Genomic DNA, 17,827 nt, shown 5'->3' with positions numbered 1-17,827 from the left:
TTATGGAATAGGTTCCATAAAACTTCAACAGACACTTAAAATCATCAATTTAAAGAGAACTTGAAATCAATTTTTAGTTCTTAAAAACCAACAACATAATTTTGACAAGAAACATTTAGATATATTATATTCCCGTGGAACTCACAAGATACAATTCACTTAATTAATTAACCACGAATGTTTTAAAGCTGACCTCGTATTGATCAATGCGCCTCCTCAGTTTCTGCTTATTGGCTTCATCATCTTCAATGTCAACCGCTTCATCTTGCCCAAGTTCAAAATCATCAACAATCTCTGGAGAGTCCATTTGATTCACTATTATATCATCTTCAACAGTTCTGTGGTGGTATTTAGTATCCATTTCAAATGAGATTAAAATTAAAAGAGTAATAACATTCGAAGTCTAGTGAGAGAATCATGAGAGAGAGGCTCTCCTTCCTGTTGAAGCTGAATCCCTCGTGTTTGATGGCGGACTGCTGGACTTGATTTTCATCTCTGTTTGCTTGATCTTTCTTCTCCGTTTCTATCGTTTCTTTGTCCCGCCTCATCCCCCTTTTCTCTCCCGCCTTATCTTCTTTTTCAAATGACTAGAAACAAAAGGAGATCTGCGGCTACTGTTCCACGTAGACTGGACCACTTGCATGATCCTGTTACAGCCCACAGTAATCAAGAAAATACCTCGGTATTAGCCCTACAACCCCCTTTTGGTGCACAACCTCCTCCTGTTCCACACATTGCTAACACAGATCTGACCTCTATCCTAAACCCTCTCCGGTGGAGCTGAGGCATATGGGTCTCCGTCTCAGGAGAGGGTCTGTGCTGAAGATTGCTCTGACAAAGAGGATCAGGAAGAGGAGCAGCTGGATTTCACTATTTCGGAGGATGACTGTGAGGGGCCGTCTAACTCTCCCTCCCCGCCTTCTGCTAAGCACCTGCCACCTGTCAGCGCTGATGGAGTCAGACAGGACACAACATCTACAGCCAACGCAGCTCTTTCAGTAGATGCGCTTAATGGAGGTTCACCCATCTCTCCTGCACCTGCTACTCTGCCTATGCACACTTCCAGCGCTGCTGGCGATAATACCACGGGCAGCTGTGGAGCACTTTCTGAGCAAGCTGATCCCCAGAACCCAGGTATTCCTCAACCATCTGAAACTGTTGTAGGCAAATGGAGGGACTTGTTCTCAAATAACCGTATACAGAAAATTTTTCCAAGTTAACTCATTTTTCTGGCATTAGTAGTTGAAAGAATTGTTCTCTGTTGGAAGAGGATTTGGATGTCCACTGTGATGTTTGGCAAACTTGTATTGTTGGGTATGTTGCTGGGAAATTTCCAGGATTTAAAGCCTTGAATACTATTATTACTAGCACTTGACGTTGTAATGCTACATTGACTATTCATGATTCAGGATGGTTAATTTATAAATTCACTAATATTGAAGACAAAATGGCTGTTCTATGTGGAGGTCCCTATTTGGTGTATGGCAGGCCATTATTGTTGAGGCCAATGCCCGAATTTTTTTATTTCTCTTCTGAGGAGATGACTAGAGTTTCCAGTTTGGGTTAAATTCCCTAACCTTTCCTTGAGATGCTGGTCTCCTAGATGCCTTTCAAAGATTGCTAGTGTGCTTGGGAAACCTTTACAAAGTGATAAATTAACCTCTTCCATGTCCAGACTTTCCTATGCCAGAGTGCTTGTTGAATTGAATTTGATGGATGATTTGCCTTACTCTATTCAAGTCCTGCTGCCCAATGGTGCTATTCTGACGCAACCAGTTGTGTATGAAACCCTGTCGAAATTTTGTAAGCATTGTAAAGTTCTCAGTCACACTACTGCTGCTTGTTCTTCAAAGAGCAGGCCAAGCAATCAGGGACATCAAGGTATTTCAGATAATGAGCTCAGGAGCCGGGGTATAAATTCCATGACAAACATTGTTGTGGGAAACAATGGGAACCATCAGTCTGATCAGCAGACTCTTGATCCAATGCAAGCAGAGGCTGAAGCTGTCACTGATGGCTGGGAAGTGGTAAAGGGGAAGAAGCCTAACTGTAAGTTTTCCAGGCCCAGGGAAACAACTATGACTGATGTTCCTCAGAGTGTAGCATGCCCACTGGATGTTAGACTGCGGGGAGCCTGTGATGAAACTTCTAATGGTCTGACTACCAGTAGTGGAGGAGGGGAAGGAATATCCACTGGATTGATCAGGACTGGGGAGAAGGCTTGTGAAGGAACATCTGCTGGTTTCATTTTCAGGAACGGGGAGAAGGTCTGTGATAAGATCATTCAGATTGCAGCTCCTTCAGTTGTGGCAACAAGGAGAAGTACTAGGAAGTTAGGTGGAAGCGGTAGGAGGCCTCCTACCTCTCCCGCTTGTTGATGATCATCTACTGCTGGAATGTCAAGTCCTCTGAAACAACAGTCTCTACCCTCATGCGGAAGAATGATTTTGATTTGGAAACTAAACTTGTGTTGCCAAGCTTCATTATATGCACAGGTTCCAACTGAAAAAATGGAAGTTCCTATCCAATGTTGATGTTGCAAGAATTGCCAGAATTGTTGTGTTCTGGAACCCCGCCACTGTTGAAGTTGAGCTTTCGGATGTCTCTGAACAAAGGTCTGCATTTATCCATCCGTTGCCTAGTTAGCCAGCTCCCTTTTTTTGCAACTTTTGTCTATGGTTTTAATACCATTACTGCCAGAAGACATCTATGGGATAATCTGAGACAGTGGGCCCCTGTTCAGCCTTGGATTATCATGGGTGATTTTAATTCTATCCTCTCTCAGCATGATAAATGTAATGGTGAACCAGTTACTACATATGAGGTCAGTGATTTCCGTGAGTGTTGCTATGATCTTGACCTAGCTAACCTTAACTATTCTGGCAGCCACTTTTCCTGGTCGAATGGCACTGTTTGGACTAAAATAGATAGGGTCATGGCTAACAATTTTTTATCTGAACTTCATTCCAAAACGAGTGTACATTTCTCTACTCCAGGTGCTTTTTCTGACCACTCCCCAGCTGCTGTTGTCACTGGTCCAAGGCTGACAACGAGAAGAAGATCATTTAAATTCTTCATCATGTGGACGGCGCATGATGGTTTCCTGGATCTGATTGCCAATCATTGGCAGTCCAATGTTACAGGCTCTCCCATGTACACTGTATGCCGGAGGCTTAAACTTTTGAAGCTACCTCTAAAGCAACTTAATAATCTTCATTTTAGTCACATCTCAGCGCGGGTTATAAGAGCTGAATCTGAACTTCATCAGCATCAATCTCTCCTTCATGATGATCGTGACAATCCTCAGCTGTTAATGCAGGATAAGCATCTTCGGCTAAGCCTTGTCAACTTGAAGTCTTTGGAGAAGATGTTTTATGGCCAAAAGCTGAAATCCGCATACCTGAAGGAGTGTGATAAAGGTTCCAAGTTTTTCCATGCTATGATGCGGCAGATTAACAGCGACGAAATTTTACCCCAGCAATTGTTTGCAGTAATGGTTTGCTCTCCTCCTCCATGGATGAAGTAGGGGGGGAATCTGTCAGATACTACCAGCACCTTCTTGGCTCCTCAAAATCTATTATTCCTGTGGATGTATCTGTTGTTCAAAGTTGGCGCTGCCTTGGAGAGTCAGCTCACTCCCTTCTCCTTGCCCCAGTTACTAAAGATGACATCAAAAGCTCCTTATTCAGTATTGGGAATGATAAAGCTCCTGGGCCTAATAGCTTCCCATCCCTCTTTTTAAAAAAATCATGGGGTATCATTGGTGGTGATTACTGTTCTGCTATTCAAGACTTCTTCTCTGGAGAACTTCTGAAGCAGGTAAACCATTCCATTATCTCTCTAGTGCCGAAATCTGAGAATATTTCAACTCCAAGCGACTTTAGGCCAATTTCCTGTTGTAATGTTATTTATAAAGTCATTTCAAAGATATTAGCAGGTAGATTGGCGCTAGCTATTCATGACATTATTAGCCCTGCTCAGAATGCTTTCCTTAGTGGCAGATCTATGACTGATAATGTTTACTTAGTCCAAGAGCTACTGATCAGGCATTACAATCGCAAGAGAGCATCTCCTCGATGTCTCATTAAGATTGACTTCAGGAAGGCTTTTGACTCTGTTCAATGGCCTTTCCTCCGGCAGCTTCTTCTTTTGCTTAATTTTCCTGCTCGGTTTGTTCAGCTGATTATGAGGTGTGTTGAAACTGCTTCTTTTTCGGTGGCTGTAAATGGAGATCTGTATGGTTTCTTTCCCGCCAAAAGTGGTGTAAGACAAGGAGATCTGTTATCGCCATACTTGTTTATTGTGTGCACGGAGTATTTTTCTAGGATGCCGAATTTAGCCTCCCATCACCCTGATTTTCGGTTTCACCCAAAGTGTGGTTCTCTTGGTATTCAGCATCTAGCTTGTGCTGATGATGTGCTCCTTCTCTGTCGAGGAGATAGACCCTCAGTCAATGTTCTCCAGCAGCAACTCTTACTCTTTGGCAGGACATCAGGTCTCCTGATCAATGCCGAGAAGTCATCCATTTTCTTCGATGGAGTTGATGAGAGCTCCAAATTGGCAATATTGCAAGAAACAGGTTTTTCCGCAGTGTGTTTTCCATTTCGGTATCTTGGTGTCCCTCGTAGTCCTCATAGATTGCTGGCAAGTCAATTCTCTCCCCTGCTGCACAAGCTCGAATCTGCGATGGTGCAATTCTGGCTTAACATCTTTCCCCTGCCTTCATTGGTTATTCATCAGATTACATGTCTTTGCAGGAATTTCCTGTGGACTGGGAGTATCCTTTAAAGGTGCTCCGGTTGCTTGGAAATCGGTTTGCTTGCCTAAATCTGGAGGGTTGGGCTTGTTTCACATTTCAGCAAGGAATAGGAGTTTCCAAGCCAAGCTTCTCTGGAATGTCCACAGCAAAATTGACTCGCTCTGGATTCAATGGGTTCACCATTATTATATTCCTAATCAGACCATTTGGGAGGTTGCTGTTCAGAATACTTCTTCACCGCTTTGGAAGTCTCTCTTGTCACTTCGAGATTATCTTCTTTGCGAATGTGGAGGGCATTTACAAGTAGAAACTCTGCTGCAATGTTGGGCTTCAGCCGAGGGTAATTTCACAGTCAATGCTCATGAATTCTTAAGACATAAAACTGATGTTCTTTGGGCAAGGGTGGTTTGGGAACAATGGTCCTTACTGAGATATGCATTCGTCCTTTGGCTTGTGGTTTTGGGAAACTAAAGACCAAAGACAGGCTCTCTTTTTTACAACTTGATCCCATTTGTGTTCTTTGTTCACAAGTGCCTGAATCCCATTAATTTGTTTTTTTTTCCCTTTTAATGTATCTGGTTATTTGTTCATAATCAGTCCATGCAGTATAATGATTATTCTCTAGCCTTAGTAAAGAGTAAGATTTCCAGATAAAAAAAAAAAAATAGTGTTCTTATACCATTAATTAGAGATCGATTTAACTTCTTAGATAAGTGGATTTGTTTTAGATTTATTGTTCGAAGTTTCAATCTTAAATCATTCAAGTTAGTTTTGATCGCTAAGATTTATAACATGCAAGTCTTGAGAGAAATGAATGGAAAAAAGAGTAATATTATAAAAATAAATAAATCAAAACCACTTTTCTTTGTTTGAAAGCTAAAACTAGAAACAGAAAATAAATCCATAGTTTTTCCATGGACTCCTCAGTTGTTATCATTGTTTGAATACTATTGTATATATTGTCTGATTGGTGTATGATTCCACTCATGTTGCACATCATTTTCATCATCTTGTTTTTCTTCTTTTTGACTTTTAGCCAGCCTGCGATGAAGGGAACGCTTTGTCTGCACAGTAGATCACAAAACAAGTGATTGAACCTACGAATTCTTGCACATGAAATTACACTCTGGAATTCTTGCTCATGCTTTCTTTTTTATCCAAGTACTTACCATCCATGTCTTCTAAAAGCTATTGAACCGGGATCGTTTCTCTAGAAAAAAGTATAAATCCACATGTACTTCTTTACCGAAATATAATGCACTAAGTAAGTGTCTGTTTTCTTCTGAAGAAAATTATAGTAGACCCGATGAAAAAGACATCAATATTATAGTCGGCGTCGGCCACTACTCAACTCCCTCATGTAATTATTTTGGCCAAGTCAGCGACTGTAATGATAACTATACAATTCTATGCACTTTTCCCGAAGTGGTTTTTAATCTTAGCATTCCTCATCAACTAAAGTCTTCCCTTTTAGCACATGTTCCACAAGTTTGCAATATTAAATGATAATAAAGAAAGAAAGAAATTTAGCAACCTCCTTTTGGAAAAATCTCTCTTGTTGACTGAGTGTTCAGGAGAATACAGGTTATAATGAACTCTATGAAACTTGCCAAAAGGCTTTGCACGGAAACAGAGACACAGGCACAGAAAATATACAAGCAGGCAATAATCATTTAAAAAGTTCTCCCCGGCCCTCTGTTGCTTGTGGGTTCGACCCCATGTTAGGCATGTAATTTGGAAATATCCTGACAGTATAACGATTTTTAAGTTGGTTTCCCTTCAAAAGATTTTTTAAATAATTTAATTTAATTTTATATCGTCAGGTTTTGTGTTTACATTAAATTAGGGTTAAATTACAATTTTTATAGGTATATTCCTAAATTCTCATCTTTTTGTTTAACCTTTTAACCATAATGATCGCATACCATCTGTTTATTATTAATAATGACTGAGATAAAGATAATAAAAATTCCAAATTTATTAGGAATAATTACAGTCTAATGATTGGTTAAACTCATTTTTTTTTCTCAAATCCCATCTTCACCATCTCTATATATCCCATCTTCACCTATACTGTGATGGCGGGAAAAAAACACCATCAGCTACAAAAATCCCATTTTTGTAAATTTTCCTGTTCCGCAACAGTAGTTGATTACCTTAGTGTGTGTGGGATAGAGCCTGTCTCCGATCCCATTTCTTGCAGAGCATACAAAAGAATACTTCTTGTAAGGAAGCTTGTCCAGTTTTCTTTCTCTGTGTTTGTTTAATCACCAATGATGTTACATGCTGATGCTTTCTTAATTTCCTTCTCTCTTTTTTTTTCGTTTTTCATTTTCGTGGAAAGAAAATGTTTTCGTGTGTGTTGGGCAACGGAGCAAAAACTATTTTATAAACTTTTGAATTTTTTATTTTGAATTATTTTTTTATATTTTTAAATTATTTTAAAGTGCTAGAACAAAATAAATTTTTAAAAATAAAATAATATATATTATTTTAATATATTTTTAAATAAAAAATTCTTTAAACAAGAATCAACCGTATTCATTTCCAAAACATCATCGTATCAACACGGGCACCATTTTCCCGTATACTTCTTCCGGTCAAGATTTTCAAGTCATCAAGACTCGAAAATACAATAAACCACGATTAAAATTAAGAGAGAGAGAGAGATTACAGTTTATACGAGGTCAAATAAGCCTAAAAAATCCGGCTGAATATCAAATGCAGATTGGTAAATATACAATTTTTTTTAAATCACAAACTACACCCCCACACATAAAAAGGCTCCTAAGAAACAAACAAAAAAGAAAAAGAGAAGAGAATGAGAAAAAGTTCCATTAACAAGGGTCCCAGTTAAGTGGCCATTCTCATGCTGGATAAACCATTCACGCAATCTTGAAAATATATATATATATATATATATATATATATATATATATATATATATATATATATATATATAAAGTTGCTTATTTAACCATTCATGCCCACTTGTGTTTGTGCGCGAACCCATTCTTCATACATTGTCTTTCCAAGTTATAAGAATTAAGGTAGTATAGCTAATCTCTGCTCCCACAATAGCCTTCTCTCTTCATAGAAACTCTTTATCTCCTGAAAAGGAATGGAACAAGTACATCTCTTCACGAAGAAACTAAAACCAACCCATATAAGCAATGCTCTTTCAGTTACAACCCATGCCCTTGAGGCTTTTCCAATTCCTGAAGGAGCCCATATGATGAATTTTGAAGCAGCCGATGCTACTGATAATGCATGGAGGTTTTGTTTGTCAACCCGTCTGACTGGAGCTTACCCAAAACCCGTTCTTCTACGCTCTTCTTGGCATCGTTTTGTAGAGCAGAAAGGCCTTGCTCCCGAAGACAGGGTTGTCTTCTTCATGGAGAGAGATGAAGCTAATGACATGATCAGGGTTGTGCTTTATTACAAGGATTAAAACACTTAAAATCTTGAGGCTAGATATATGTTTGTATTTTTTTACATCAATGTGAATTTAATTTAATTTAATTAGTATTAATGAATTATGTTCATAATTTTTTATTTATTAGCGTGGGTGTCCGGGTTAGCTTGCGCGTACCTCAACTAATCTCACGGGCCTTGAAGTTAACGACCATGTAAGCCTCCAGTGACCCTGAGGTTTGTGGAACTCAAACTGGTAATTACTAAGGAACAAATCCAAGACCTGATTAATTGAGCTACACCCTTTAGGATTGACTCATGATCATAATTGTATTGTTTGATTCTTCTGGTTTTTTTATTTTTATTTTTATGAAGGCTTGGTTTCCCAATCAAATCAAGATCATTATACCCCCAAGAATACAATACAGGTGACCTATCTATTAAGAACAAGCAGTACTTACATGTCTTCATAAGGCCATATATAGCTAAAATACAACAATCAAAGAAGTGATAGAGTCTTTGAGTGTACTGAAAAGTGATTGCAAGTAGATTTATTTTGATTTGTTTTTGTGCAATTGACTACTTACACTAAAATAAAAATATAAATTCTTCAAATCTTCAAATCATATTAAATATTTAACATGTAAAATAAAATTAAAAACTAACCAGGTTTATATATTAGATTTAACTTTTGGGATTAGCTTTGATTCAATAGTTACAAAAAATTATAAAAATCTTATTATTTTTTTTTACAATAATTACAAATATGTTTTTTAAAAAATACTCATTAAAAAAAAAACAATTTGTACCATTTCTATTCTTGCCTGTATTTTTATTGGGTTGTTTAATTAGATACATGCATAAGTTTTTCGATATACATCTACGAGTTGTTTTGATATATATATATATATATATGCAGAATCTGGTGGAGAAAACTATTTGGTCAATGTTTGTCCAAGAAAGTTTAAAGGCTTTAGGTGCTCTTAGATTGCTTTCTATTGGGAGAAAAATTTATTTTTTAAGACGAGTAATTGAGATATGTACCATACTCATTTTATACATTTGATCCAGACACATAGATGGATACGTAAAATATTTTTGTAAACACTCAACTAAGTTTTTTAGATCCTTGCAGTCACAAGGAGTTGACAAGCATTCGTTACTCTTTACTTGTTAATAGTTGTTGCGACTTCACTTCTCATCCAAAAGCTGAGCTTTCATATATATTCCATTTGTTTATCATGCCACTTTTTGTTTTATATTGCTCAAACTAACCATGTTATAATTAAAGAATATAACAAATACAGGCAAAACACTTTACAAATATAAAAAATAATCTATGAAAATGTTGAAATTTTACTTTAATTATAATAAGGTAAAAGGTGCTCAGCTCCTAAAAACCAGTAATTCATGAGCAAATTATTTGATGAAGTAAGCTCTTAAGCAATCAGGATTTAATGAGATTTTTACGTTAACTGGATTTTATTATTATTATTATTATTATTATTATTATGTTTTAATTGAAAAACAGATCAATTGGTCTCAAAATATGTGTTACCAATGATATTTCATGGTAAAATACAAGTAGCAGAATCTTTAATGGCAGCTTCTTTTCACATGCATTATATAGAATCTTTGACTCTATTGAAATGATATCATGTTTAATGGCGTTACCCCTAATCTTCAAATCTATTTTTTCATGGTGCGTTGAAGTATTACTTTATAGCTGAGGCAATACTTCAACGCAGTCTAGAGAGATTTGCATTTTCAATATCACTAAGCTAGAGAGATTTCCAAAATTTTCAGATAATACTGTAACAGCAGTCTTCTCCATTAGCAAGTGGCATAAAGACTTCAACTTTCCTATCGAAACTGGAAGTTTGTGGAGCTTTTTACACTCATCCAATCTCAACATCACAAGGTTTTCCAGCCTCCCAAAGGATCCAGGCAACTCAGTAATATTACAACCAAACAAGTTTATAGTAGTAAGATTCAGTATGATCCCAATTGCTTCAGGCAGAGCTCCAAGAGATGTGCACTTCCTCAAGTGAAGCTTCTCAATCATTTTCAAACCACCAATTTGCTCTGGAAGTTCTCATATAGATGTCTCATCTAGCTCTAGTTCGCTAAAAGAAGCAAGTCCTCCAATTGAATCAGGCAATTTGCTCAGGAAATGACACCCTCCAGCGAATAGTGTCTTTAAATAAGGTAATGAACCTATTGCAGCAGGTAATTCCTTGATTGCACTGCTATTAATTGAAACTTCCATCAATGACTGAAGATTTCTAATGGATTCAGGAATCGTAGTGAGTGACTGGCACCACTGATTTTCTAACACGAAAACTAGGTTTTTCTTCTATTTTGTACATTAAAAACATGGATAAAGGGAGATCATATAATGAGTTAATAATAATTCTTATAAATAGACAGAAAATAAGTAGCTCTGAAGTTAAATATAATTGCAACAATGCCCCCAAATTCTATTCGCAATATTTCAAGGGAAAATCTTATAATATAATATTAAGATGGTATTACGGAAGCCAAGTGCTTATTATCAGTGGGGTTTCAAAGGAGCCAGAGAGCGAAAAGGGCAAATGGGCAAATCCGATACAATGGCATACCATATGTTTATTATTAATGACTGAGATAAAGATAATATAAAATGATTTAAATCCCAAATTTATTAGCTAGGAATAATTACACTCTAATGATTGGTTAAACTTTTTTTTTTTTCTCAAATCCCAAATTTGTGGAACAAACTCCATTTACAAGATAACGCGTGAAATTACACACTGGAATTCTTGCACATGCTTTCTTTTTTATCCAAGTACTTACCATCCATGTCTTCTAAAAGCTTTTGAACCAACCAGTACTCAACTCCCTCATTTAATTGTTTTGGCCAATTCAACGGCTGTAATGACAACTACAATTCTATGCAATTATCCTGAAGTGGTTTTTAATCTTAGCATTGTTCATCAACTAACGTCTTCCCTTTTAGCATGTTCCTCAAATTTACAAGATTAAATGATAATAAAGAAGAAAGAAATCTAGCAACCTCCTTTTGGAAAAATCTCTCCTGTTAACTGAGTGTTCAGGAGAATACAGGTTATGAACTCTATGAAACTTGCCACCAAAGGCTTTGCACTGAAACAGAGACACAGGCACAGAAAATATACAAGCAGGCAATGATCATCTAAAAAGTTCTCCCCCTCTATTGCTTGTGGGTTCGACCCCATGTTAGGCATGTAATTTGGAAATATCCTGACAATTTAACGATTTTTAAGTTGGTTATAATATTTTTAAAATAATTTAATTTAATTTTATATTGTCAGGTTTTGTGTTTAAATTAAATTAGGGTCAAATTACAATTTTTGCAGGTATGTTCCTAAATTTTCATCTTTTTGTTTAACCTTTTAACCATAATAATCGCATACCATATGTTTAATATTAATAATGACTGAGATAAAAATAATAAAAATCCCAAATTTATTAGGAATAATTACACTCTAATGATTGGTTAAACTCTTTGTTTTTTTTTTTTTCCCTCAAATCCCATCTTCACCATCTCTATATATCCCATCTTCAGTCTTCACCTATACTGTGATGGCGGGAAAAAACACCATGTGCTACAAAAATCCCATTTTTGTAGCTATGTTTCTAAATTTTCCTGTTCCGCAAAAGTAGTTGATTACCTTAGTGTGTGTGGGATAGAGACGTGGCTGATCGGCAAAATATACAATTTTTTCAAAGCAAAAACTACACCCGTTGGCTCCTAAGAACCAAACAAAAAATAAAAAGAGAAGAGAATCAGAAAAAGTTCCATCGACAAGGGTCACAGTTAAGTGGTCATTCTCATGCTGGACAAACCATTCACGCAATCTTGAAAAAAATAAATATATATATAGCTAATTTAACCATTCACGCCCACTTGTGTTTGTGGGCGAACCCATTCTTCATCCATTGTCTTTCCAAGTTATAAGAATTAAGGTAATATAGCTAATCTCTGCTCCCACAACAGCCTTCTCTCTTCATAGAAGCTCTTTATCTCCTGCAAAGGAATGGAACCAGTACATCTCTTCACGAAGAAACTAAAACCAACCCACATAAGCCATGCTCTTTCATTTCCAACCCATGCCCTTGAGGCTTTTCCAATTCCTGAAGGAGCCCATATGACGAATTATGAAGCAGTCGATGCTACTGATAATGCATGGAGGTTTTGTCTCTCAACCCGTATGACTGGAGCTTACCCAAAACCCGTTCTTCTACGCTCTTCTTGGCATCGTTTTGTAGAGCAGAAAGGCCTTACTCCCGAAGACAGGGTTGTCTTCTTCATGGAGAGAGATGAAGTTAATGACATGCTCAGGAGGTACACGGTTAGAGCTCAACGAAAAGTGATGACCTTGATGGGGCAAGATGTTTGGGTCGATGTCGAGCATCTTCCCTTATATGGTCTTTGAAGAGTTTGACATATAAGCTGTTGGCACGAAAAGAGTCCTTTCCACTCCACTGGTAGCCTCACAGCTTTTTGGCTAGCGCTAATCAATACCATGCATATTACTATGTAATTAGTATCCTGTTTGGTTTCCAATTTTCTTTCCTTTTCTTCTTAATGTATGTGTGCCTCTCGTGCCCTATGAGCTTTGAATCGAAAGAATATAATATTGAAGCCAATAAAAATAATGAATTTGTGATCAACTATCGATGCTTTCAGTTGGATCTTATTCTTTCATGAACACAGCTCTTTTAAACTCCTTTTTTTTTCATCTTATTGAGGATGATGTGTTTCTTCCTTCTGTATTTTCTACTTGATTTTCTTGGTAATCATATATGTGGATAACATATAGCTTTCTTTCTCAGAGTTGAATATATGAATATGTCATGGCTTATGCTATTTTTAAATTTTTGATCAGTTAATAACCAATCTAAAACTTGGTACGATGATTATGATGGTTAGAAGTTATTGTTTGTGCTAATTTTATTATTTATTCTAGGTTTTTTTGGATTTGTTTTTTAATTTTTGGATCTATAAATATTTTCTAATAGAGATATATGAATTTTTTTTATTTAAAAACTTAAACTTTAAATGAAACATATTTCATTATTTAAAGTTTATATTTGTAACCCTTCTTACTTACAAAAACTTTTATGTATTTTTTAGTTATTGTTGTCTTTATAGCTTCAAATACTGTAAGCTCTAATTCTTTTTTCATTACGGTTAAGGTGTTGATATATTTATCCTTTTATCTTTCTCACTTTTGGCTGTAGATTTATTATATAACTCAAGAGTTAAGAATTAGTTCTCATTATGAGGAGCTGTTAGAAAAAATTAAATTTTCTGGCCTATTTAATTAGTTTTCATAATGCTAACATATATGCAAAGAGTCAACATTTGCTTCCCCATTCCATACTGCTAAACTTTCTAAGGATTCGAATCTGTTTATTTTCGCGTTTTAAGTGTTTTTGAAAAAAATTAATTTTATTTTTTTTGCTTTAAATTAATATTTTTTTAGTGTTTTCAGATCATTTTAATATGCTGATATTAAAAATAATTTTTAAAAAATAAAAATATATATTATTTTGATATATTTTCGAGCAAAAAACACTTTGAAAAATAACCGTTACTATACTCTCAAACATGCACGTAAAACTTTTGTCACTGAGGCACACAACCTTGTTTCATGATATTGAAGAAAAAATAATTATTATCCAGCTCTTGTGGGGGACTTGTTTTATTGATATAGTGTGGAATAATCAGATAGTTGACTTGGCAAAAGGTTCATGAAACTTGTGTAATATCCATATTAGAGATGGTAAGTATCTAACATGTTGCTAAATGGGAAACATCTTCGTATATTTAGAGATTTCTTCTTTATAGAATAAATGTTCTATTACCTCCACGGGCTTCAAATTTATAGAATTGCTTTTGCTCGAGCTTGGAAAAGGGTTACAATTTACCTGCTACTTTGCACAAATTTGTGAAAGGTTTACAGCATCATGAGGTTCTCTAGTCCTCCGTTGATTATGCTTTTATCACAGGTCGTTTGAACCTTCAACCTTGTATATGCTTGGCTGCCCTACTTTTGGTAGGTTTTAACATCATGCCCATTTTCCCCAGACACAGTATACAAGCCATCTCTATTGCCTCTCTCGCTCTTTTTCTAGTGATTCTCACTGTCGAAAATCTTTGAGCTTCTCAAAGAAAATATCATGATTCTAAAACACCAGTTTAAAAATTTTCAAGAACTTTAAATAGGCTAGAAAATCATATCTCAACTAGAAAATAAATAAAAATTTAAAAATATAAAGAAGATTAACACAAAATCCAAAATAAAAACTGGAAAAATAATAAAATTAAACCAAATAACATTTTTTAAACCTAATTTTTGGAGATTCAATGTTGACAAAGTAGCTTCCATAGAACACCTAGTTGTAGAATCATATGGAAAATTTTTAGCTTGACTAGATCTTCTCTTCAACTTAAATTTATCCTACTAGTTTCATGGAAGTATTTATTAGATGACAGGACTTTTAGTTTCTGCAAGTTCATCACATTTGTACCTCTATGGGGCGATTGCATCGTAGCAACAAGTTACTTTTCTTGGATTTGAAAGGCCGATGGTCTAGAGGTTATAGCCGCTACCTTTCAACAAGAATCGAGTCTTTTCATTGGGGGAAGGAAAACATGCATGTAGTCCAGTAGGAAATATAACACTTTTTTTACATGTAGATTTTCGAAACTCATATTGATAATGGATTAAGAATGTTACAGAGATAAAAAGGAAAAAAATCCATTTAGCAGTTCATTCTATATATCTACTGTATATGAATTTGTGATCAACTATCGATGCTTTCAGTTGTGAAGAATTGTGTGCTGGTTTTAGGTAGATTCAGATAAGATCTTACTTATTCTTTCATGAACACAGCTCTTTTAAACCTTTTTTTTTTTTCATCTTCTCGAGGAGGATGTGTTTCTTCCTTGTGTATTTTCTACTTGATTTTCTGGGTAATCATTTGTGTGGATAACATATATATAGCTTTCTTTCTCAGAGTTGAATATATGAATATGTCATCATGGCTTATGCTATTTTTTAACTTTTGATCAGTTAATAACCAATCTAAAACTTGGTATGATTACTGTGATCGATGGTTACAAGTTATTTTTGGATTCATAATTCTTCGAACGTTTTTTGTATTGTTGTCATCTTTATAGCTTCCAAATGCATGATCGATCACAACAGTTAGAAAATTCAGCCCAGGAGCAGCTTATCAAATACTGTAAACTCTAATTCTTTACTTCATTACGGTTAAGCATGACATTACAAAAAAAACAAAACAAAACAAAACAAAACAAAAGGAATCAACCTTCTACTGTAGGCAAAAAAAACAAAACTGTCCACTCTCTCATAATTTACGGTGGATTGGAGCATTATAGGGTAAAAGTTGCTCACCTCCTAAAAACCAATAATTCAGGATTTAATGAGATTATTATGTTAACTGAATTTTATTATTATTATTATGTTTTAATTGAAAAAGGTCGAAGACAGTACATGACTGGCCGGGAAGGACCCATCCCTTTTTGGCTATCTTATCATCTGAGATACCAACCATAGTTTACAAAGCGGTCTCCATAGCACATCATTTTCATCATCACCTGAAATTACACTCGGGAATTATTGCACATGCTTTCCTTTTTATCCAAGTACTTACCATCCATGTCTTCTAAAAGCTTTTGAACCACTACTCAACTCCCTCATTTAATTATTTTGGTCAATTCAACGACTGTAATGATAACTACAATTATATGCAATTATCCTGAAGTGGTTTTTAATCTTAGCATTGTTCATCAACTAAGGTCTTCCCTTCTAGCATGTTCCTCAAATTTACAAGATTAAATGATAATAAAGAAGAAAGAAATTTAGCGACCTCCTTTTGGAAAAATCTCTCTAGCTTGTTAACTGAGTGCTCAGGAGAATACAGGTCATGAACTCTATGAAACTTGCCGGCTTGCCGCCAAAGGCTTTGCACTGAAACAGAGACACAGGCACAGAAAATATACAAGCAGCAGGCAATAATCATTTAAAAAGTTCTCCCCCTCTGTTGCTTGTGGGTTCGACCCCATGTTAGGCATGTAATTTGGAAATATCCTGACAATTTAACGATTTTTAAGTTGGTTAATATTTTTTAAATAATTTAATTTAATTTTATATTGTCAGGTTTTGTGTTTAAATTAAATTAGGGTCAAATTACAATTTTTGCAGGTATGTTCCTAAATTTTCATCTTTTTGTTTAACCTTTAATAATCGCATACCATGTGTTTATTATTAATAATGACTGAGATAAAAATAATAAAAATCCAGTGACTTAGATATTTTATCTTTTAAAACAAGTGTTTAAAGTATATATCATATTTATTTTATACATTCAGTCCAGTGACTTAGATTGATACATTAACTGAGTGTTCAGGAGAAAATTTAGCTATGTTCCTAAATTTTCATCTTTTTGTTTAATTGATGATAATAATAATCACATACCATATGTTTATTATTAATTAATGACTGAGATAAAGATAATATAAAATGATTTCAATCCCAGATTTATTAGCTAGGAATAATTGCACTCTAATTATTGGTTAAATTCTTTTTTTTTTCTCAAATCCCATCTTCACTATCTCTGTATCCCATCTTCACCTATACTGTAATTATGTTTTTAAACACTGAGCTTGTTTAGTAATGTAATTATAGTTGTTTTATAAATAATTTTTCGTGTTAAATTATATTTAATAATATTTTTTTATTTTTTTTTATAAATATTTTTTTTAATTTTTTAAAATTATTTTTAATATCAGCTCACGATTTAAAAATATTAAAAACATATTAATTTAAAATTAATAAAAAAAAATTAAAAATATTTTTGAAACTCAACTTTAACTTTTCAAAAGTAACTCCACTGTACATCTCTTAAAGGTTAGTTACAGACAAACCATTCATGCAATCTTGAAAAAAGCCATTTAGATTATAAGGCAATAGAGCTAATCTCTGCTCCAACACTAGCCTTCTCTCTTCACAGAAACTCTTGTATCTCCTGAAAAAGAATGGAACCAGTACATCTCTTCACGAAGAAACTAAAACCATCCCACATAAGCCATGCTCTTTCAATTCCAACCCATGTCCTTGAGGCTTTTCCAATTCCTGAAGAAGCCCATATGATGAATTTTGAAGCAGTCGATGCTACTGATAATGCATGGAGGTTTTGTCTCTCAACCCGTATGACTGGAGCTTACCCAAAACCCGTTCTTCTACGCTCTTCTTGGCATCGTTTTGTAGAGCAGAAAGGCCTTGCTCCCGAAGACAGGGTTGTCTTCTTCATGGAGAGAGATGAAGCTAATGACATGCTCAGGAGGTACACGGTTAGAGCTCAACGCAAAGTGATGACCTTGATGGGGCAAGATGTTTGGGTCGATGTCGAGCATCTTCCCCTATATGGTCTTTGAAGAGTTTGACATATAAGCTGTTGGCACGAAAAGTGTCCTTTCCACTCCACTGGTACTTTGTTAATCTAGCCTTATAGCTACTGTTGGTTAATTTCCAAGTAATCAAGTAATCAGTATCTTGTTTGGTTTCCAAGTTTCTTTCCTTTTCTTCTTAATGTATGTGT

The 17,827-nt window shown here is 35.3% G+C and overlaps 2 protein-coding genes across 4 annotated transcripts in view; one reads left to right on the top strand and one right to left on the bottom strand.

The window, feature by feature from the left end:
- Window positions 1–17,746, top strand: part of LOC127905040 (uncharacterized) — a 93,913-nt gene extending 76,167 nt beyond the window's left edge. For 2 of the 3 annotated variants that reach the window (XR_008058660.1, XM_052450988.1), the window contains exon 3: window positions 12,540–12,857. Coding sequence is in view for 2 of the 3 variants with exons in the window: in XM_052450988.1 (XP_052306948.1) it covers window positions 12,540–12,630 (91 nt within the window). In the remaining variant the exon portion in view is untranslated. Of the gene's footprint in view, window positions 1–12,539; window positions 12,858–17,572 lie in introns of those variants that run through there. The other variant, XM_052450989.1, reaches the window with a different exon arrangement.
- Window positions 1–17,827, bottom strand: part of LOC7480747 (ubiquitin-like domain-containing CTD phosphatase) — a 63,518-nt gene that overhangs the window by 2,838 nt on the left and 42,853 nt on the right. The window lies entirely within an intron of this gene.

The sequence above is a fragment of the Populus trichocarpa genome, chromosome 3 (genome assembly GCF_000002775.5).
Source record: "Populus trichocarpa isolate Nisqually-1 chromosome 3, P.trichocarpa_v4.1, whole genome shotgun sequence".
Classification (NCBI taxonomy): Eukaryota; Viridiplantae; Streptophyta; class Magnoliopsida; order Malpighiales; family Salicaceae; genus Populus; species Populus trichocarpa.
Note: the sequence above shows the minus strand (reverse complement) of the source record. Positions and strands in the feature narration are given on the sequence as shown.